General features: G+C 34.6%; 4 protein-coding genes across 5 annotated transcripts; 3 read left to right on the top strand and 1 right to left on the bottom strand.

Annotated features, from left to right (window-relative positions):
* The first annotated feature begins 1,537 nt into the window (after positions 1–1,537).
* LOC130941387 (receptor-like protein kinase) lies at positions 1,538–6,238 on the top strand. The gene is made up of 2 exons (XM_057869868.1): positions 1,538–4,129; positions 5,246–6,238. Exons 1-2 carry the CDS (start codon positions 1,597–1,599, stop codon positions 6,154–6,156), a joined length of 3,444 nt encoding a protein of 1,147 aa, XP_057725851.1. The 5' UTR covers positions 1,538–1,596; the 3' UTR covers positions 6,157–6,238.
* A 17-nt stretch (positions 6,239–6,255) lies between these two features.
* Positions 6,256–10,901, top strand: LOC130941388 (leucine-rich repeat receptor-like protein kinase PEPR1). Its single transcript, XM_057869869.1, has 2 exons — positions 6,256–9,411; positions 9,577–10,901. The coding sequence occupies exons 1-2, from the start codon at positions 6,927–6,929 to the stop codon at positions 10,404–10,406; spliced, it is 3,315 nt and encodes a 1,104-aa protein (XP_057725852.1). The 5' UTR covers positions 6,256–6,926; the 3' UTR covers positions 10,407–10,901.
* Positions 10,902–11,406: 505 nt separating this feature from the next.
* On the top strand, positions 11,407–14,026 carry LOC130941779 (uncharacterized). Of its 2 annotated transcripts, none has more exons than XM_057870368.1 (2): positions 11,407–11,886; positions 13,116–14,026. In XM_057870368.1, exon 2 carries the CDS (start codon positions 13,127–13,129, stop codon positions 13,508–13,510), a length of 384 nt encoding a protein of 127 aa, XP_057726351.1. In that variant the 5' UTR covers positions 11,407–11,886; positions 13,116–13,126; the 3' UTR covers positions 13,511–14,026. The 2 variants fall into 2 exon arrangements, with proteins under 2 accessions (XP_057726351.1, XP_057726352.1); XM_057870369.1 differs by lacking the exon at positions 11,407–11,886 and adding an exon at positions 11,910–12,743.
* Positions 14,027–20,213: 6,187 nt separating this feature from the next.
* Positions 20,214–21,881, bottom strand: LOC130941945 (heavy metal-associated isoprenylated plant protein 3-like). The gene is made up of 4 exons (XM_057870586.1): positions 21,691–21,881; positions 21,246–21,587; positions 20,982–21,072; positions 20,214–20,842 (listed from the first exon to the last, which is right to left on the bottom strand). Exons 1-4 carry the CDS (start codon positions 21,700–21,702, stop codon positions 20,403–20,405), a joined length of 885 nt encoding a protein of 294 aa, XP_057726569.1. The 5' UTR covers positions 21,703–21,881; the 3' UTR covers positions 20,214–20,402.
* Between the last annotated feature and the right edge of the window lie 763 nt (positions 21,882–22,644).

Raw genomic sequence — 22,644 nt, 5'->3', positions numbered from 1 at the left:
TATACCAGTTTGCAGTTGGCTACGATGGTAGTGCGTGCATGACTGCATGTGGTAAAATACAAACTAAACATATAATAAATTGTTACTTTATTAATGCCTTATTAGTTATTCAAATTAGTTTAATTTCAAGATATAATCTTTTTAGTTTTTATATATATTTTTGAAAATTATAAAAAAAAAGGTAGTATAGTATATTAGTATCAATGGGGAGAATAGAAATCAAATAAGAGATTCCAAATTCAAATGAAACATATAGAAAATAATTATTAAACCGTAGGATCAATTGTTTTTTAGAATCAAATTTTTTACATAAACTAAAAGATTTATAATTATTAAACCGTTGAAGTTTGTTAATATTGAATGCTCAATCTGAAACCATTGAATGCTACCATGTAAGTCCATGATTATATTGGTATTGTTGTTCCACACACTTAAAAGATGAGAGGAGGAAGTAAACATAGGCAACCGTATGTGTTCTCTTTCTTACAGTTTTCAAAATTCTCTAATGAGTTGAATAAATTACAGAAGGGGAAAACGACAAATCGATTAGATATACCTAATAGTAATAATTTTACAAAAGACTTTGCGCGTTCATTTTAATTATTACAAAAATAATTACTTACGTACGAAGGCCAATATATGATAACAATAAAGTATTATGGTTCGTTGGTGGGCTGATTTTTTTGGTTATGGAAGAGGTGAAGGTGTTGTGCCGGTTTATGGATGATGGAGGTGTTACACCAATTTGTGGGACAGCTTTTTGCTCAGATTTGGAGTTAAGAAACCGGATCCTTTGAGTTTTTTGTTTTTAAGTTTTTTGAAGCAAATTGGAGGGTCCGTTTTGCATGGAGGGAGGATCTGAAATTCACATAAAGTAAATCGGACCCTTCGATTTCTCCATGATCAAAATTTTTTTGACGATTTATGTAAATCGGATGATCCGTTTTCTCTGTTAGTTTGCTTTTTGAATTAAGTTCAAGAAGTCGTTGGGTCCGAGTTGTGCCTGACACCACACTAATGTTAAACACCACTCCTCCCCATATCCAAGTCCAGCACTAGCTTTGCCTCCATAATCAAATTAAAAAGTGTCGTTGGTGACTGCTTCTTCTTCTTATTATATTATCTTATGAAGAAAAATAGTATCATAATGAAGTGTCAAAATTATTACCAGCTAATTTAGCAGTTACTTTATTAGTAATTGAATGATTTGTGCATGGATTGCTTTGTCTCTTTCAAATCCAAGTGCGCGTTCATCCGTAGCCCACTTGGGTTACATGTAAAATATCTCTATACATAAACTTCAATGGTAGTAAAATATCATTTTTGATCATTTATACATAAACCAAAAGATTTAAATAACAAACTGCAATAAATGTCAAATGATAAAACGACATTTAAATGAATAGAGCACCTCCCCCGCACTTTCGAAGAAATTCTTCCACAATTGCACAGCTTACCTAAACCGTGTATCCCCCAACCGCGTTCACTCAAGTGAAATTCAGACTCGTCAACTCCAAGCACAAAAAAATCTCATTCATTCCAAACACTTAATACTTTGTCCTACCATTTTTGTTAACTGCTACTTACTTACCTTGTATGCCTTTTGTCACTATGCGTATGAGTAGTGTCACACTCTTCTTTATTCTTTGCTTCTCTACCTCCTTGTATGATGCTTCTGCTCTTGCCTCTGACGGTGTCACTCTCCTTTCACTCTTGACTCATTGGACCTTTGTTCCACCCATCATAAACTCCACGTGGAAGGGCTCTGATTCGGTTCCGTGCTCGTGGATTGGAGTCCAATGCAACCATGCCTATAATGTGATCTCCCTTAATCTCAGTGATCTTGGGATTCAAGGTCAACTTGGACCAGAAATAGGACAATTATATCGCTTGCAGACCCTTGTGTTGTCGAATAATGGTTTCTTAGGAGAGGTACCTTCAAAGCTAAGTAACTGTACTTTGCTTCAGGTCTTAGACCTTTCTAATAACAGCTTTAGCGGACTGATACCAAATATCTTCAAGAAATTGCAAAGCTTACGCAGCATGAATTTGTCGTCTAATCTATTGGGTGGTACGATTCCCGATTCCTTGTTTCAAATTCGTCAGCTTGAAGAAATGAACCTTCACAATAACCATCTCAGTGGTCCTATACCATCCAGTATTGGGAACTTGACTGAGCTGTTAAGGTTACACTTACATGGTAATCAGTTGTCAGGTACGATTCCTTCATCCATTGGTAATTGCAGTAAACTAGAGGAATTGTTTCTGAATGAGAACAGATTGAGTGGGGAACTATCTTTGGAGATGGCAAAGCTCAAGAATCTAAAGACTATGTCTTTGTTTGACAACCAGTTCTCAGGAGTCATTCCTCAAGACTTGGGAATCAATAGCAGCATAGTGAAACTGGACTTTACAAATAATAAGTTCACTGGTAATCTTCCACCAAGTCTTTGCTTTCGAAAGAAGTTACAAGTGCTGAACATGGGATCTAATCGACTTCAAGGTAACATACCTTCTGATGTAGGAAGGTGTACAAGTCTGAGTATGCTGATTCTCAGTGAAAATAATTTCATTGGGTCTCTTCCTGTTTTTGAGAGTAATATGAACCTCAAATACTTACACATAAGCAAGAACAACATCAGTGGACCAATTCCACCAAGTCTAGAAAATTGTACAAATCTTGCTGCAATTAACATGTCACTGAACAAGTTTACTGGGCTCATACCATCTGCACTTGGAAAGCTTGTGAATCTTACGATTTTGGATCTTTCACACAACAATTTGGAAGGACCTTTGCCACCACAGCTGTCAAATTGTACTAAAATGGATCATTTTGATGTTGGATTCAACTCCCTAAACGGTTCCTTCCCATCAAGTCTGAGGAACTGGACAGGGATAACCACATTGATTTTAAGAGAGAATCATTTTACAGGTGGTATCCCGAGCTTTTTCTCAGAACTTAGCAAGCTTCGTGAACTACAACTTGGTGGAAATTTGATTGGAGGAACAATTCCTCCATCATTGGGAAAACTGCAGAATCTGTTCTATGGGTTGAATTTGAGTTGCAATGGATTGACAGGTGTGATTCCTTTAGAACTTGGGCATGTACAAGAACTGCAAAGTCTGGACTTATCACTGAACAATTTGACAGGAAACATAGATGTTCTTGATAAACTACTTTCATTGATTGAGATCAATATTTCAAACAATTTCTTGCATGGTCCTATTCCGAAATCTCTCTTTAAGTTTCTGAATTCCTCTTCATCTTCTTTCTTGGGCAATCCCCATTTATGTGTCAGTTGTTCTCCTTCTAGTGGCCTGAATTGCACCAACACTAGTAATTTGAAGCCATGTCCCTATCAATCAACTGATCACAAAGGCATCAGTGCATTGGTAATTTTAATGATAGAACTTGCATCCTCACTGTTTGTTTCAGCTATGCTGGTAGCTCTACTTTTGATGTATCTCCGCAAGAAAGAAATGAAGAATGATGTCTATGGTGAAAAATGGTTGTCTGTTATTAAGTTCTTCACTGAAAACCAGTCAGCTTCCCTTCACGACATAGTGATGAAGGCTACAGATAACCTAAATGATCAGTACATTATTGGCAGAGGAGCTCATGGGATTGTTTATAGAGCTCAACTGGGTGATACGACTTTTGCGGTAAAGAAGATTGCATTTGAAAGGAACAAGAGGAAGTATTTACATATTATGCGGAAAGAAATTGAAGTGCTGGAAGGGATCAAGCATAGAAACTTGGTCTCTTGTGCAGACTACTGGATAGGAGAGAACTATGGTTTAGTCTTATATAAGTACATGAAGAATGGAAGCCTCCATGACATTTTGCATGGGAAACATCCCCCACTACCCTTATGTTGGAATATACGGCTTAACATCGCTGTTGGAATTGCACATGGACTAAAATATCTGCATCATGACCACACCACACCCATAGTGCATCGAGACATAAAGCCACAGAATATACTTCTTAATGATGACATGGAACCTCTTATATCTGATTTTGGTACTGCCCTCTACAGGAACCTAGCTATACATTCTTATAGTCAATCTCAGTCTTGCAAAAAGCTTTCAACGTATGTTGTAGGCACTGCTGGTTATATCGCACCAGGTACATAGATCTTTCTCCTAAGCTAGATTAACTTCTTAGTGTTAAGTTTTAGTTTTAGTTTTGGATGTTGATGTTTTTTAGTTTTGAGATTAGAAGAAGGATCATGATGCACCCTGTACTTTTCAAAGTAATTTGCATTTTTCAAACCAATTTCATAGCTAATCGCATTTTCTGCTTCTCTAATGTGACGATACTTGCATAGTGTGAGAAAGCAAAATCAAATTTGATGATTAAGTAACTTGGTTTAGAAGAAACATGAAACTTCAAGAAAGGATCAATTTCATTGTGATGTATCTCCGCAAGATTGTGGAAATGAAAGATAGTCAAATGGTCAAAGATTGTGGCTTTGGAGCTTATGAGTTTTGAAACAAAAGCAAAGTTCTCTTTTGATACATGTAACGTAAAGAAGCATGTAGATGAAATCAAGTTTTGAAAAAGTTAAAGATGAGGTGTTGCCAACAAATATGTATCAACTAGATCTTGTAAGTTGATAAGTTTAACAAGTGAGATTTTCTTTGTTTACCATCATAGGATTAGTATAAATCGGTGGTTTAGTTAGTTTGGTTTGGTATGATAATGGGTGTAACAATGTAGTGAGTGTTAGAGAGAAAATTGTAAGGTTTTTCTTTGTGTGTTGTGTCTTCACATTTGTTTTGTGCACCAAGTCATTATTCGCTCTTTTGGTGAAAGAAGATTGGTTTTATACTTTTGGTATCTTCTCTTTGTATTTGGGTTGAGTATTTACACCATTTGATTTGGTATTTTGAGTGGAATTGAGACTTGGTTTTGGGTGATGTATCACAAATTACCACTTTGTATCTGGGTTTCAGGGATTTGGTTTGGGTAGAGCGGCTACCCATTTAGGATCTCTTTGAAAGAGATTTAGTCTAGGTAGAGTAGCATCACCAATTACCACTTTGTATCTCTTAGATATTTGGTTAGGGTAGAGTGGTTACCCAATTTTATAACTTTGTTATATCATATTTTTTTAGTAAAATATTTGGTGTTTCTTTGTGTCAATTGTGTAATTTCGCGCTTTTGCTTGCACGCTCCGTTTTTTCTAACGCATAGTATCTCTCTAACATGGTTGTGTACTTGTGTTGTCCCCTGAAACAGAGAATGCATATGTAATAGTGCAGAGCAGAAAGTCAGATGTGTACAGCTATGGGGTAGTCCTGCTTGAGTTACTAACCAGAAAGAGAGTGGTTGTTGAGGAGGAAAGAAAGGTAACCGGTTTAGTGAGTTGGGTTAGATCTATTTGGTTGGAAACAGGAAAAATTGAGGAGATTGCTGATCCAGATCTTGCTGATGCATTTCCCAGTTCAGGACGACTAGCATGTCAAGTCACTAAGGTGCTTTTATTGGCATTAAGATGCACCGAGAGGAAGCCGCGTAAGAGACCAACCATGAAAGACATTGTTGGCTTCTATCAGCAAGAGATATTCAAGTTGAGTTGCGATGATGTGGATATGGTTAATGAAGATGTTGTTGATGTGGCACCACAACCATACAGTGTTCCATTTTTCAGTACTAATCCATTTTCTGACACTCAGTGTGACTCCTATATGCATGGTGAAACTAGTGAGGCTGCAATGCTGAGACATAACAAGTTTGCATTATATGTGGACAATGAACCTCAAGATTCTAATGGTTTCAGCTGGTGGCAAGATTTTAGTCAATCTCAAAATTCTTTGGTTGATTGGAATGTGATGGCTACAACTAAAACTGCTGTTGATGGATTCACAGTTAAATTAATAGGCAATGGTAAGATATATACTGAACAAGTAGTAGTAACTGCACTATTTGTTCATAAAGTAACCTATACTTGGCCTTATTTGTTCTTCCTTCCAACTGTGAATGGACCAGTAGTTACTCAACCCTTCAACTGGTTTTTCCTCTCTTGTTTGACTCAGTATATGTATCAGCAGAAATCCTTGAAATCACAGCTCAAGTCCTGCTTTATAGCACCTATCAATGACTCTTCATCTTGTGTTATTGTGTGTAACAATGGAGTAAATGGTCGATGAGTCATGGGAAGAAAATTCTATTAACGCATGTAAACATTTAGTCTTAATATAAAATATAAATACTAATATTTTTTTTCTTACAGATTATTAGATTAATTTACCATTTTAATCTCTCACAAGTTACAGGTACTATCTTGGCAAAGCTAAATATAAAATAAAAGTATCCTTTCTTGCTGAGATCTGACATGTAATTACTATGATAATTATTTTGTCATCTTTTTAATTATTATATCTACATTCTTGATTGAGCTTGAGCAAGTAGAGTGTAACTATATTTTGGATTTAGTTAATAAGTCTCTGAAAAACTACAAAATTTAAATTTTTTTAAAGCATTTATTGTATAAGAACTATAACATGTTTCCAAAATAAATAATTTTAACTAGAACCCCTAGGACATTTGTAAGCAAAACTCATTTTTTTAGTACATTCAGTGCACTTAATAAATATGGTTCGGAAACATATATAAAGTTAGAAGAGAATGTATTTTTTTTTAATTTTAAATACAACTATACTGCATAAAATCTTGATTCAGCTGGAACTTACTACCAATGGCATCTCACTATTCCCCACCATGATGATGTCAGATGAGATAACATTCTCATTCACTTTACTAATTGCTTTAACTCATCCAAGTCAATCTTAAACTACACCACTCCAGGGAGATAACATTCTCATTAATTGCTTGGTTTTCCTTTCTAGCAAGAACAAGGCATCTTATTATGTTCTTCTTGTAAGTTAACTAGTTGTGTTGAGCTTGTTACCTTGTCTCTATGAGTGTCATCACACTCCTCTTGTTGATTCTTTGCTTCTTTGCCTTATTATTACCTTCTGCTTCTGTTCTTGTCTCTGATGGGATAACTCTGCTGTCATTGTTGTCACACTGGACCTTTGTTCCTCCCGTTATCAACTCCACCTGGAATCCATCTGATTCCATTCCATGCTCATGGGTTGGAGTCCAGTGTAACCATGAGCACAATGTGCTCTCCCTTAACCTCAATAACCATGGGATTCTTGGTCAACTTGGACCCGAGATAAGACAATTGCAACACTTGCAGGCTCTTGTGTTGGCCAATAATGGTTTCTCAGGAAAGGTACCTTCAGAGCTAAGTAATTGTAGTTTGCTTCAGCTCTTAGACCTTTCTAATAACAGCTTTAGCGGACAGATACCATATAGCTTCAAGAAGTTGCAAAATCTGCAGTATATGAGCTTGTCATTCAATCTGTTGAGTGGTGAGATTCCAGATTCCTTGTTTCAGATTCCTCAACTGCAAGAAGTGAACCTTCACTCTAACCATCTCAGTGGTCCTATCCCAACCAGCATAGGCAACTTGACTGAGCTGTTGAGGTTGGATCTACATGGTAATAAGTTAACAGGTATTATTCCTTCATCCATTGGTAATTGCATGAAATTAGAGGATTTGGTTTTGAACGAGAACAAACTTGAAGGAGAACTACCATTGGTGATGGTTAATCTCAAGCATCTGAAAAATATCTCACTGTTTGACAATCAGTTATCTGGATTCATACCTCAAAGCTTGGGAATCAATAGCAGCCTAGTGAAGCTGGACCTTACAATGAATGATTTCACTGGTAATATCCCCCCCAATCTCTGCCTTGGAAAACAATTACGTGTGCTGAACATGGGATCTAATAAACTTCAAGGTAGCATACCTTCTGAGGTAGGAAGATGTGAAACTCTAAGCATGTTAATTCTCAGTGACAACCATTTAACCGGCTCTCTTCCTGAGTTCGCGAGTAACCTGAACCTCAAGATTATGGACATGAGCAGGAACAGAATTGGTGGAACTATACCATCAAGTTTGGAGAAGTGCACTAATCTTATAGAAATAAATTTGTCAATGAACAAATTTACTGGCCTCATACCATCACAGCTTGGAAAGCTTCTGAATCTTGAGGTTTTGAATCTTGCACATAACAGCTTGGAAGGTGCTTTGCCAAATCAGCTGTCAAATTGTACTAAAATGGATAGTTTTGATGTTGGATTCAATTCCCTCAATGGATCATTCCCATCAAGTTTGCGGAGTTGGACGGGTTTAACAACATTGATTTTAAGAGAGAATCGTTTTACAGGGGGTATCCCAACTTTTCTTTCAGAATTTAACAAGCTCCATGATTTACAGCTTGGTGGAAATTTGTTTGGAGGAAAAATTCCTCCATCATTAGGAAAGTTGAAGAATCTGATCTATGGATTGAATCTGAGTGCTAATGGATTGACAGGTGAAATTCCCTTTGAAATTGGGAAGCTAAATGTACTGTCCAGTCTGGATTTATCCTCAAACAATTTGACAGGAAGCATGGATGTTCTTGGTGAACTTTCGTTGAACAACTTGAATGTTTCATACAATTTCTTGCATGGTCCTGTACCAGAAACTCTGATGAATTTCTTAAATTCCTCGCCGTCTTCATTCTTGGGCAATCCCTATCTCTGTGTCAGTTTTTCAGCTTCTCATAGCTCAAATCGCACCAAAGCTAGTTACTTGAAGCCATGTGTCTACAAATCAAATTATCATTTAGGTATCAGTATAAGTGCAATGGTGATGATAGAACTTGGTTCCACAATATTGGTTTCTGGCATACTGATAGCACTAGTTGTTCGCCGGTTAAATGCCTCTGATTCAATGCTTTCACATGAAGAAGATATTCACTTGGGTTTACCCTTTTATGGTGGCATGGTCAAGGATGATATGATCAAAGTAGATGATGGTTGTATTGTTGGCAGAGGAGCCCATGCAATAGTTTATAAAGTCCAGCATCAAGGTCTAGCTCTTGCTGTAAAGAAAATTGTATTTAGAGGACAGGACAACAAGCGCTTAGAAATCATGAAAAGAGAAGTTGAAACCCTCTATATGATTAAGCACATAAATTTGGTAAGTATCCTGGGGTACAGCGTGGCTAAGGACTATGGTTTAATATTTACTCGCTACATGGAAAAGGGAAGCCTTCATGATATTTTGCATAGGAACATTCCATCACCAGCCTGGAATGTTCGGCTTAAGATAGCTCATGGAATTGCACAGGGACTAAAATACCTGCATTATGATTGCGATCCGCCGATAGTGCACCGAGACATCAAACCACAGAATATACTCCTTGATGCTGAGATGGAGCCTCATATTTCAGATTTTGGTACTGCCAACATCAGGAACCTAGCTGAGGATTCTTATACTCATTCTGATTTCCCTTGGCAAAAGCTTTCAGCACGTATAGCTGGTACTGCTGGCTATATGGCACCAGGTAACTAAACCTTTTTCTACACCTACTATCTATTTGTATGCCATGCTGCCAACACTGCCTAATGCTTGCTATAATGTAGGGATACTTTTAGTTTGTTACAGCTTGAAAGAATAGTTAATGTAAAATAATATCTTCCTAACATGGTTGCATCATCCATTCTTGCAGAGTGTGCATATGCAACAGAGCCAAGCAGAACTTTTGACGTATATAGCTATGGAGTAGTGTTGCTTGAGCTAATAACCAGAAAAAGAGTGTTAGTTGATGGCAATGAACATATAGTGAGTTGGGTTAGATCTGTCTGGGATGATGAAACAAACAAAATTGACAAGATTGTTGATTCATACCTTGCAGCTTCATTTCCCAATTCAGCAGTGTTGGAAAAGCAAGTAACCGCGTTGCTTTCGTTGGCATTGAGATGCACAGAGAGAGATAAACGCAATCGACCAACGATGATAGAAGTGGTCCACTTCTACAGAAAAAGCACATTCAAGTTGAGGTGTGATCATATGGCTAATGATAATAATGATGGTGCTGAAGTTGCTGTAGGTGTAGCACCAGAATCACCATTCAATAATGAACCAGATATCAGTACTAATCCAGTTTCCAACACTCAGGGTCAGGGAGACTCCTATGTGCATGAAGAAAGTAATGAACCACAAGATGTCTATGCTTTAGATGATTTGAGGCTTGTGTCTACACCTAAAATTGGTGTTGATGGACTCATAATTAAGGTAATAGGCAATGGTCAGTTACATGTTGAACAAGTTGCAGTGAAAACTGCACTGGTTGTTCCTAAAGTGACCTACACTTGGCCTTATTTAAAGTTCCTTCCAACTGTGACCGGACCAGTAGTTACAATACCTTTCAACTGGTTTTTCCTCTCTTCTTGGGCTCAATATATGTACCAGAAGAGTTCCTTAAAATTACACCTCAATTTCTTCTTTATAGCACCTATCAAGGACTCTTCTACTTGTTGTGTAAACTCTGAAGAATAAATATTATATAGCTTTTTATTGTTGGAACATGTAGAAACATATAGCTTTTAAAATTACACCTCAATTTCTCCCTTATATTTTGCTTGATATATAGGCTATGCCAACCGGAGCATTCTAGTGTGTATTTTTCTCTATGTTCACTTGGTGTGATTGTGATGGATTTTGTGTTGGAACATGCAAAGCTTTCACTTGTTCCATCCCTTTGAAGTGCTGGTGATTCTTAGACAAACACAGTTCGGACTAGGGGTGTGCATGGCTCGACCCGGTCATTATTTCGGCTCAGGTCCAACCCATAGTTTGGGACGTCTGAACCTGGCCCGGTGGCCTGGTCATCATACAAAATTAATATTTTGTGTTATTAGTGATGGATGATGACTATTCTTATGTGGAATTTAAGTATTGTAAACCTTAATATTTTGTGTTACTAGTCATTATAAGGCTATAAGTTAATGTTTTATGTTTAAAATGTATAAAATTTTAGACTAATGCATAATATTGTGTTATTTGTATTGATTTAAATATTTGTTGTTATTAGACAATATTAGTATTAATTGTGGTTATATTTTAATTTTAGAGAAATGTTAGTTCTTGTTATATTTTTCTAAGTGAATTTTAACATGTTAAATAATGGTTAGAATCTTGGAAATTTGGATATTTTCACATGCTAGCTTACTAGAAGATATCAAGATAATGTAATGTTAACGGCCCGGTTTTTACCCGGTATAATCGTGGCTCAAAAGTGTGTAGGTTTCATCGGGTTTAGGACCGGGTTCGAACCTAACAAATAGGGCTGGTATATATTTTGGGTCGGGTCTGGGTCGCATCAAATCCGGTTTTACCCGACCCATGAACACTCCTAGTTCGGACATAAGGCAAAACCGTCAAATTCAAGAACCAAAGTTGAACCGCCGAACCGGTCAGTCGAACCGAACCGTGACCTGACCGGTTTTTTAAATTTTTGCCAAAAAAACGCTGCGTTTTTTCCACAGATCAGAAACGAACCGTAGCCTTCAGTCTTCAGTTCACTCAGACACCACTCTCGAGCCTCCACCCTACAGCCCTCCACTCTCACCTCGACCTTCCGGCGCAACCTCCGTCCAGCCACCGCCGCCGTCGCAATACCTCCGTCGAAGTCACTCACCGTCGCAAGTTCGTGGAGCCAGCTTGGAGATTCGCGCAGCCGTTTCCGTCGCGAAGTCAGCCGTGGAAATCGCAGCCACCGCCACCACTCCTTGTCGTCGCGCATTGTCGTCCTGAGTGACCTGAAGCCCTTTTCCCCCTCTCATACATACTCTCATTATTTCTCCCCAAAACACAACCCTAGCCTCCATCGCGCCGCCGTTGGTCGCACTGTCGCCGCCTGGTTCGTCGTAGTCGTTCTTCAATCCTCCTGTTTCGTCGTGCTCGAAGGCCCTTCCATTCCCCCAACTCCAATCCTCCTACTGATTGATGATAAATTGATACCGATAAATTGTTACTGGTTTGTACATGCTTTTATTTTTTTCTGTTGTTAAATTTTGTTAAAGTTTCTTGATGATAAATTTTGTGCTCATTGCCAAAAGGAATACTTGTATCACATAGCTCACTACTAGTGCCTGCTGTTCGTGTTTGTTTTTTAGTTCATAAATTATCAAATTATATTGATTATTGAATGGCTCTGCTCACTACTGCTATGCTGTGTTGTACTCTGGTTTGTGTCTTCTTCGCTGCTGTGCTGTGTTTTTTGGCTCTCTGTTGTTCACTGCTGAGCATTTTTGTGTTTAATTAAGTCAATTAAAACTATGCTTTGGGCTTAATTGTGCTCAGATTGTTCTGCTGTGCTGTGCTGTTGTTGTGCTGATGTTTTGTGTTTTGTGATTCTTTGCTTAGTGATGTGCTGCTGGAGACTGAATTGCTGCTATTTTGTTTGTGTTTCAATTTTGAGTTTGTATTTAAATAAATTCACAAGACTTTGGTTGATGACATTTGTGTAATGTTTTAAATTTAGAAGACATCTTAAGATTTATATTAGACTAAAATTATGTTTTAGGATATTTATTTATAATTTATTTATTATAATGGTTTTTTTAGTTGGATCACAATTGAACTGGTTAAATCAATAAATCAGTGAATTAATGACTAGAACGGTTCGATAATTGGCTCGGTTTTCAGAACCTTGGTTTATTGTGTGGAGTATTGTTTTAGTGAACTCATGGTTGCTGCTTAAACTAATGGTTCCTTACTCTTATCATTCCTTGATCTCTTGATTTCTAGTTTTGTTGTTTGAATATGTTCATGGGTTTTTTCAATGTAATTGAATAAGTGGATTGAAGGTTGATTCCTTGTTTACCTATTTTGGTAATGTTCATAAGCTAGGTGAAATGTTATATTCATATTTGAGATTTCCATAGTTTGATACATTTTCTCTGCTATGTCACGCTCATTGTACTACTCTTCATGGTTTTAAATTTTAGTGTGTCAATGTTGTTATACACTTGAGACATTTCATTTCGTTATGTATAAATGTTGCTTTTATGTATAATTTCAGACTTAGTGGTGTATCCTTCATGTTTATTACTCCTAATAATTAATTTGCAATCAAGAATGTTAATGACCTGTTTGTAACCAAGACATTGGTTTTTCCTTTCATTGTGTGTGGCATTGCTTTTAGTCATCCCTTTCATTTTTGTTTAAACTAATCTGTGTGCTTAATTTTCTATCTGCCATTAGATAACTGAAGAATGACTGTTTTGAAGCGGTATGTGCTGAGAATATTCATATCCTTGAAACACATTACGGCAAACGTGGTGGATAGAAACCATGGTCATATTGTAGCAACCTCCTCCACGGCGGAGCACTCCATTAAACAGTCGCTTGAGTGTGGCCGGTCCTGCAATGCGAAAGCAGCTGCTGTCGTTGGGGAGGTATTGGCCATGCGGCTCAAAGTTGAGGGACTTAAGGATGGACAAGGAAGAGGAATTCATGTCAATGTAACTAAGGAAATAGAGAAGAAGGGATTTAAGAGCCAAACCAAGGTTTGGGCTATTGTTAATGCCCTTAAAAACAATGGTGTTAAACTCATAGATGAAGATGATGGTAACGATTCTTCTCCTAGCCATTCATAAAATGTCTTTTGTATATCTATAAATATATTAGAATGTTTTTGTATTCCAATGATAATATAGAAATGGAGTGATTCTTGTACTAAGAACATCTTTGCAATATACAAATACACCTATCTTCTGTTATATTGATAGTAAATGTAAATCAGAATAACGTGTACTAGATGCTGTCATTTTTGTCACTTAGTTCTGTATTTTGGGCTGCCACTTTCATTTGGCATGCATATACTGTAGTAGCTGCATTAGTAACAGAAATTTTATGTCCAAACAAAAATAGGTAATGATACCTACAATGGAAAAAAATATATATATCATAACAGGTCCATCATACAAAGTTTCAGTGTTTACACTTTACAGTGCTTATCCTGCACAACTCTATAGTTTTAGAGTCTTTCATGAAAATATGTTAGAGACAAAAATCATAGAGTTGACCAGACTTATCAAGAATTAAGAAGTGAGAGGGAAAATGATGTATTTGTAAGGTTGCTATTGATATAATATTCAAAGAGCCAGCCAAGACTGACCATGACCACTGTCTCTTGGACTTTTCTAAGGGAAAATCAAGAGAGCTTGAAATTAGTGGTGATAGGTAGGTATACTTAGCATGGAAATTTTTAACTTCCAAATTAAAGGATGAGCATTCTATTTTATCCCTTCCTGCCTCTGAAATTATTTTTTTTAAATGACGATTTATATTGATTTCCTCTCAAATTTGACAAAAATCATTGTACAGTTTGACAAAATTTATTGTACCTCTTTTCTATTTATTTAAGTGACATTAACTTCTCTTTATGGAAGATAGTAGTATTTTAAAAGATTTTATTTTCTAATTTATATAATAATTAAGGAAGTGTAAGTAGATACTTTTGGAACTGGGACCATCTTCATAAATGTTTTTTATTTCTATCTTTCAATTTGGTTTAAAAAATTATTGGCTCCTCTCAAAGTGTTTTTGACTTAAAATCAATGTATAATAGTAGACTCCAATGATGTTATGCAAAAGAAAGGTGACATTAAACTTTGGATATTACACGGTTTCAACATAATAGATTGGACAGGATTTTTTTTTCACACATTGATTGAATACACAACCCGTACTGCAAGTTGCTTAATTCCATAGTTGTCTTAAGTTTCAATTATTTATGTTAATTGTAGCTATTATATCGACCATTGAGATTCTTTTATTGTTAAAGAAGATAAGGAAAATTAAGCAATGATTCTTTTCGACAATTGTCATATTCAGCCATCAATTATGTTTCTTCATCAATCACTATTCACTATGAAATTTTGAATAAAATAAATAGAAGAAACAATTTAGGCTATAGATAAGGATAGAAACAAATTAGATCTATATTGTAGTTATTCAGTTTGAATCACATTAAAAACTTATTTAGATATCTAAATCTGACTTATTTAAAATTTTGGCATAACTTATATTCCTAAAACATATGTTAATAAATAAAAAGTTTAAATTGAACTACACTTTTTTTTATAAGGCCAGCTCTATTGCAGACTAAGTTCAAGATTTTTATTAGAACGTAGTTTTATTTCTAGTTATCAAAAATATTATTCGTACGGTAAAATTAATCATTATATATGCATAATTTAATTAATTTTTAATATATATTTTATATTTTAATATATATTCTATATTAATAACTAATTTTAGTATATTTAGCATAATTGTCCTCCCTACCATTATTGATTTGCTTGCTGCCACCACATTTATAAAAAGGCTTCAACTTCAGTTAATATTGTCTGTGATGAATTACTATTGTTACTGGCGAAGCAGTTAAAAGCAAAAGCAAAAAGGTTTCGGATTTTTTGGCTTTTTTTCTTTGTGCACAAAAGAAAGGACAAGAGATAAAAGTTTACAAGCTCCTCTCAATAAGAAAAATTAACTTGATCATATGTGTGTTAAGTGCAAATAAATAAGGTCAAGTAGATAAATTTTCTAATAATAATAATAAAAAAAACGAATTTCTATTTCATTTGCTAACACAATGAACATTGGTTTGCCAACACGGCATCAGATATATGAACAAATCCTTGTGAATTTGGATCCTCTAAAGTTTAAGTTTTATTTTAGAGAATAAAGTATGATCTTCTAACCAAGTTGGGTTGGTCTAGTGGTTAGCTCACTAGTCCGCTTAAGCAAGTATCGGGGGTTCGAATCCCGCCTTGTGCATGCAGCAACTCATTGGCCAGCGGCAAACCCTTAAATGGAGCTTAGTACCGCGACGGATTAGTCTCACATATGAAATAAATGGTGAGAGATCACACTTTACTCTCTAAAGTGAAATTCAAACTTTAGAGTATCCAAAATTCCGCAATCATTTTTTTCTAAAATAAAAAAAAACTATAAATAAGTCTCTGATTTTATAATTTAAAAATACATAAAATTTTTGGTTAATTAAAAATATAAAAATATTTTCTATTTTTTAAAATATAAAATATTTAAATTTTTTCCTCCAAAATATATAAAAACAAATAACTCTTTTGAATAAATTTAAATGTTTCATATTTTAAGAACTGAATTTTTTTTATATTTTTAATTAATAAAAAATGTATGTATCTTTGAATTATAAAATTAGGTCCTATTGATCTTTTTCTCAAAATTTTATAAATTACACGTTTACAAGTGAAGAGGAATATTTAGTAGTTTCAGTTTCACACCCTTTAAAGTGTGTGGCCCCCTTAGGGAGAAATTCAACCATGAATAAAGTTCACTTCATTGTCAAAAATAAAAAGAAAAAACAGTGCATTTTACTTATTTATTTTCTTGATGTTAGTACTATTTAATGCTCCACCACCATGTTTTCTGTGATTCTGTGACGTTTCTTACCTTCAAGGTAGCCATCATTGTGATCAATGTCTAACATTATTTCTCCGCATTGTTAAGCAACCAAACTAATTATTTGTTGAATTAATTAATATTGTTTAATTATGTATACATTGATAAAATGTGGTACTACTTCTACCAAATAAAACTCCCTAATAATTGCGAATAAATTGTTTTGACTATAGTTATTTGCTACTACCAAATAATAATTTCAACATGTGATGGCTTAATTGCTCTCAAGTTTTATTAGATAATTATTTGATTTCATTGCTTCTAAATAATTTTGGTATCAAGGAAGTGGAAAAAGGACTGGCCACAAAAGAAGAGAGACTGAAAAAAAAAAACCTTTGGTATATTCTAAACCTATGATAAAAATATAATGACTTGTATCTTTAAGGGGAAAAAAAGGGGTATCTCAATAATTCCTTTTTAAAAGTTTATTTGTTTGACCTTTTTCTTTTCATCACTTTTAACTTAATTATTGTGAACTTCTGAGATATCATATATATATGTGATGGTTGTTTATCCTCACATGGCTGCATGCTCGTCACGCCTTAGAGCTTAGGGTTAAATAAAAGTCTATAAATAACGCACTTTAACCACATGGACATGGAATCTCAAAGAAAGGAGAGAAAAAAAATGAACATTCCTTTTATTTTATTTATTTTTAAATATACAAAGAAATTAAAGCATAGCATGCATGCTTGTGAAGATACTTTTAACAAATTAAAGGCCAAAAGCATTTTATTGTTTGATTTTGCGGTTGACCTCCCTCAAAGTTTCATTTAGCAAGTAATGATCAGAATATTCTAGTTTTGTTCTAAAGAGTTGTCTTTATTAATCCTCACTCACAAAGTTAGAACTGCAATATTCATAATAACGAACCACTTAAATAAAGATGTCAAAAATATTTTTTTTAAGATATTTTTTAATAATTAAAATTCAATACATATAACTAATTAAATAGTATTATTTTTATTAAAATTAGACCAGACAAATTAGTTTAATAAAAAAATTAATAAATTAAATTTTGAATTTATCTAAATTAATATATTTTTCTATAGAAAATGATTACAATATTCTTATTATAAAAAATAAATAAAATATATATATATATATATATATATATATATATATATATATATATGAAAAGTAAAGGCTAGAATTTTTAGAATTTTCAAAATTAATATATAATAGGAGTATTTTAGTCAGTTTTTATAATAAGAATATTATAATAATTTTTATAAAAAAATATATTAATTTAGATCAGTTCAAGATTTGATTTATCATTTTTTCGGTTAAATTAATTTATCTGGCCTGATTTTGACAAAAATAATACAATTTAGTTGATTATATATATTAAATTTTAATTATTAAAAAATATTTTAAAAAAAAGACATTTTAAACGTATTTATCTAAGTGTTTCTCTCATAATAAAATATTAAAGAGAAAACGTAGTTACTTTTTTTTCCCTTTCCCTTTTTCTAATCTGGTGATTAACATATATAAGTATGGATAAATAGACTTTTGGAAAGTGTAATATAATTATTGTGTTGCTCTTGTTGATGAAATTTTTTCCCCAATATCTATGAATGAAGGTTCTTGTGTCTTTCCACACAAAGGTAGACAAAAATCAAAAGGAGGGGGGATATGATGGTCAAGCTAAGCTTATTAGCATCATCATATCATATAGCACAAAGACATATATATTCCATGCATAAAACCAATATGATTCATCATGAACCCTCACGTTGGTACTAATTAGGGTTATGTATATGTGTAGCACATGCAACCAATTTGGTTATTACAAGGTGAATAGCTCATGTAACTCAAAACAAAATTGTATACTTAAAATTTTGACTATTTATATTAAGACAATTTTATGTGAAAATATGATCATTAAGAATTATAAATATATTTATATATTTGACTAAATTGTTTAATATACTAATTATTATTTTCACATGAATATATTTTATTAAGTAGTCATCTTTTAAAAAATTGATGTAACTCAACTTTCACTTGTTTCAAAATAAACCAAAAGGTAGGTTAAATGGTGAAGAGAATTCACGAGTCATTCATAAACATTACACTCAATTACTTGATTATATATTTTCATTAGTGATAATACATGGTTGCTATTATATGGAGCGTGTTTGGCCATACTTAGAAGTTAAAGTTTTGGTACATTTACTGATTTGCATCTTTACTAAAATAATTCTGAAAAAAATATAATGATACCACCCCTACAATAGTGGCTAAGAATAAAATCATATCATTATTCATGTTAAAAGGAAGAAAAAAAGGGGAAAATTTTGTTCATCTCATTCATAAATCAAGGAATCATAATGATCATGTCTATGAATTTCTGTCAATTTTTTGAATGCCACCCGTGTCTTTCTTCTTGTCCTACCCTGCTTTATTTATGTGCGCTATGCGCTGTAAATATTTTACACATTGGAAATGTTACCTTGCTAGAGAATTTTATGAACAAACTTCACATGTCTTCAAATTCATTGCTTGAGTGATGGGGTCATGTATAAATAGATTAATTAATTGAGGACGGAATATCTTTTTTTTTTTTTTATTAAAGTAGAAACTTTTTATTTTAATTAAAACATATAAGTCAATGATTTACTAGGTATAGTATATTGACTAAAAATTATAAAATTTTAGTCCTTCTCATTATTTGAAAGTGTTCATTTTTTTATTTTTAATTTGTATTAAGAAAATAATTAGAATGTGTTCGATTTACAAGAATTAAAAATAAATTTACAAATAAAATTGCTCTTTGGACTAAAAAAATAGAATTCTCATAGAAAGTTTTTTTACTCGAATGATTTAAAATCTTAAATTTGTATCTTTAAAGTGAAAAAGTTAGTAAAAGTGATAAAATAAAAAATTATTCATCATTAATTTTATAATTTTCATAAAATGTATATCTCACTATTTTAATTTAAGAGTTATTAACTTCTCAATTTTTCACTTTACTAATTCACTTTAAAAGATTTTGATCCTAAGATCTTAGAGTATCTTAGTAGTAGTGTGTGAGTCAAAATCTATGGAAGTCATTTTATACTAGCAAATAATTAATTAATGGAATTAATTGTGTTCGCAGCATAGTCCAAGGCACATGAATGAATGAAAATCAAAGTAGCGTGTTGGTGGGGGCATTTAGAAAGCAATAGGAAAAGATCCAAATTGGAAGAAAATATAGGTAGAAAAGCAGTGAAAAGAAAAGATAGAATAGGGACAAATATGAATGATATGTAAAATAGAGAGAGAGGCGTAAGGGAAGGGAGTAAAGGACAGTTTTAAAATCCACTAACGAACCTGGCTTCAGGGTAGTGGCCCCTGGCCCCTGGCCCCAAAGGATGATGGTATAGGACAAATTGTGAAAGCTAAGTAGCAAGGACAACCAAGAAACTTGTAGGAATGACCCTATAAATGTGCCTCACCTGTGTTCACCACTGCATAGTAACACCACCACCAACACCAACAAACCTATTCCTTGGTGCATAGGACACCTAACAAGGACATGCACCATTGCCACATGCCATGCCCAAATTATTAAGTTTGAACTCTATTTTACTGTCTACAGCTAATTCCCATCCAGCACAAACATAACAGTTCACTACTAATTAAAAGTTTTTCTATCTATAACCCTTTTTTGTCTATACATATTTTGAATATTATTGTTGTTTGTCTTAATTTATCGGAGCATGATGAACACTGGTAGAACCTTCGTGTTGCAACTTGCAAGACATACATTGATTTGATTCCACATATAATATATATTTTTTTAACCAATTTACATTGTCTTAACAAATTAAACAGCTGTGAAAGTGGGGAGAGAGGAAGAGAGATTCCAATTTTTTTTGTCATTTACAATGGCATTATAGCTAATAACAAATCCTGATTTGGAGTATTAGTTACTTTTAATCACAAGTCACAAGCATTAAAAAAAAAAGCTTCCGTGGAAAAGGAAAATAGAGTGTCCCTATTGGGTATCCCTAAAGAGCATGATGATAACCATGATGATGATGAGGATGATCACATGAGAGAGCAAGCATGTGGGTTCTCATCACTGAAGATCTGAGGTGGTGGTGGTGGTGCATGCAAGTGAAACTGCTCCGGGTACGTATACCCAGGCATATAGCTGTAACCGCCAGGATGATGTGGATGCATAACAGGAGCATATCCATATCCATATGCAGATGGAAATAGAACATGTGGAGCTGCCATATACTCCATTCTATTCTGCTCCATCATCACCATTTCTTCATTATTATTATTACCACCACCACCGCCTCCCTTGTTCTTCTTGCCATCACCACCACCATTGTTCTCCTTGTTGTCTGGTTTCTTAGGTGGGACCACCTCCACCTTCCTCTTGAGCTTCTCCGTTAGATTCGCAGCCAGAGCCTTCACGTCCATGGTCCCCTGCACTGTCACCGTATCTTTCTCTTTGTTTATCTCCATTTCATTCACTCCTACGATTTCAAATTACATCATCATTCATCAACCCTAATTACTCCATTAATTAATTAATTAGTAATAGTGTGTAATATATATAATATATATATATAATATATTATATATATATATATATATATATATATATAGATATACCTTTGGTTTTGGAGACAGTTTTCCGGATTTTGTCGACGCATCCCTGGCAGTGAAGTGCCACCTTCAGAACCGCCGTCGTCATTACCGGAGTCTGTTACAATATAATAATCAATTTCAATTGAATTGAATTAAGAAAATGAAAAAGAAAAATGACAGGCTGGCAAAAACGGGAAGGGAAGGTTGAGAAATAATGGTAGACATGTGGTAGCAGGGGGACCATTACTGTTACTGACTGTGAATGAAAAATTCAAAACGGAAACCAACCTCTTTCTCTTTCTCTTTCTCTTTGGATTTCTTCTCCTTATTATCGCCGTCGCTTTTGTTCTCCTTATTATTATGGTCGCCATTTTTGTTATTTTTGTCCTTCTTGATCTGAGGAGAGATAAGAAGCACCTTCTTGCTGAGCTTCTCCTCAAGCTTCTCCTTCATTTTGGCGGGATCTGAAACTTTTCCGGTGACAGTTATCTTGCCAGTGTCGCTCTCCGCCTTGACGTTCTCGACGCCAGGGTAAGAGCGGAGGCAGCGTCTGATCTTGGTAGCGCAGCCATCGCAGCTGCAATCCACCTTCAACACCACATTGTTTTCTCCTCCCTCGCCTTTCTTCTTCTGCAACAAAACGTAACATGGATCAAAATTACAACACAACAAAATCAATTATTCATTATTTCACAGAATTTAAAAAAGAAAAAAAGAGTGTGTAGTTGTGTACCTCCTCGCCCATTGTGGTGGTTACTCTGTTTGGGAAAACGAAGGGACAGGTGTTAATTTTTGGTTTTTGGAAAATGAGTTGAGTGAGTGAAAGAGTGCTGTGGTAGCTATGAATTCAGCTAAAAGCCTAAAACGCTATATATACCGGTTTAGTGTGTAGTACAGTTAAGCCATCTCAGTAACGCTGGCGCGACTCTGTTTGGGAAAACGAAGGGACAGGTTAATTTTTGGTTTTTGGAAAATGAGTTGAGTGAGTGAAAGAGTGCTGTGGTAGCTATGAATTCAGCTAAAAGCCTAAAACGCTATATATACCGGTTTAGTGTGTAGTACAGTTAAGCCATCTCAGTAACGCTGGCGCGTGTATGCTACTACCCCACGCAGCCACGCTGGACTCTTGGCGTAACATTCTTCTTCTCTTATTCTCTTTCAACTTTCCTTCTTCCCTCTTTCGTTTTGATTTATCATTGACTTGACCCAAGTAGGCAGCATATAGTAGAAATTTCTTCGCTCTTGCGCTTCCACCGGCCACCGCTTCCATGGGAGTCAATTTTTTAATTTGGGCCCAAGCTTTTAGGCCCAATATGTAAAACAGTTCTCTTACCCAAAAACATATTAAAGAGGGCTTTCCTTAATCCAACAAAGTTTTATGGGTTGGGTCAAAACTCTTTCTTATAAGGGTGGTATTGTGGTAAGGTGTAGTGGTGTACTTGGAGCAATTTATTCTCATCCCAAAAAACTAGTTGCTTGCTAGCTAATTCACCAAAAACACTCTTTTCTAACCAAGTTGAATTGATAATTAACTCACTAGTCCGTTTAAGTAAGTGACAGATGTTCGAATCTTGTTTTGTGCAACAACTCTTAAATAGAGCTCCGATCCATGACTAACTAGTCCTTAATTTGTCAAGTTAGCAGATACCATTAAAAAAAATCTTTTCTCGCATTCTTGATTTGTATC

The sequence above is a fragment of the Arachis stenosperma genome, chromosome 7 (genome assembly GCF_014773155.1).
Source record: "Arachis stenosperma cultivar V10309 chromosome 7, arast.V10309.gnm1.PFL2, whole genome shotgun sequence".
NCBI classification, from domain to species: domain Eukaryota; kingdom Viridiplantae; phylum Streptophyta; class Magnoliopsida; order Fabales; family Fabaceae; genus Arachis; species Arachis stenosperma.
This window is presented reverse-complemented; position numbering and strand designations above follow the sequence as displayed.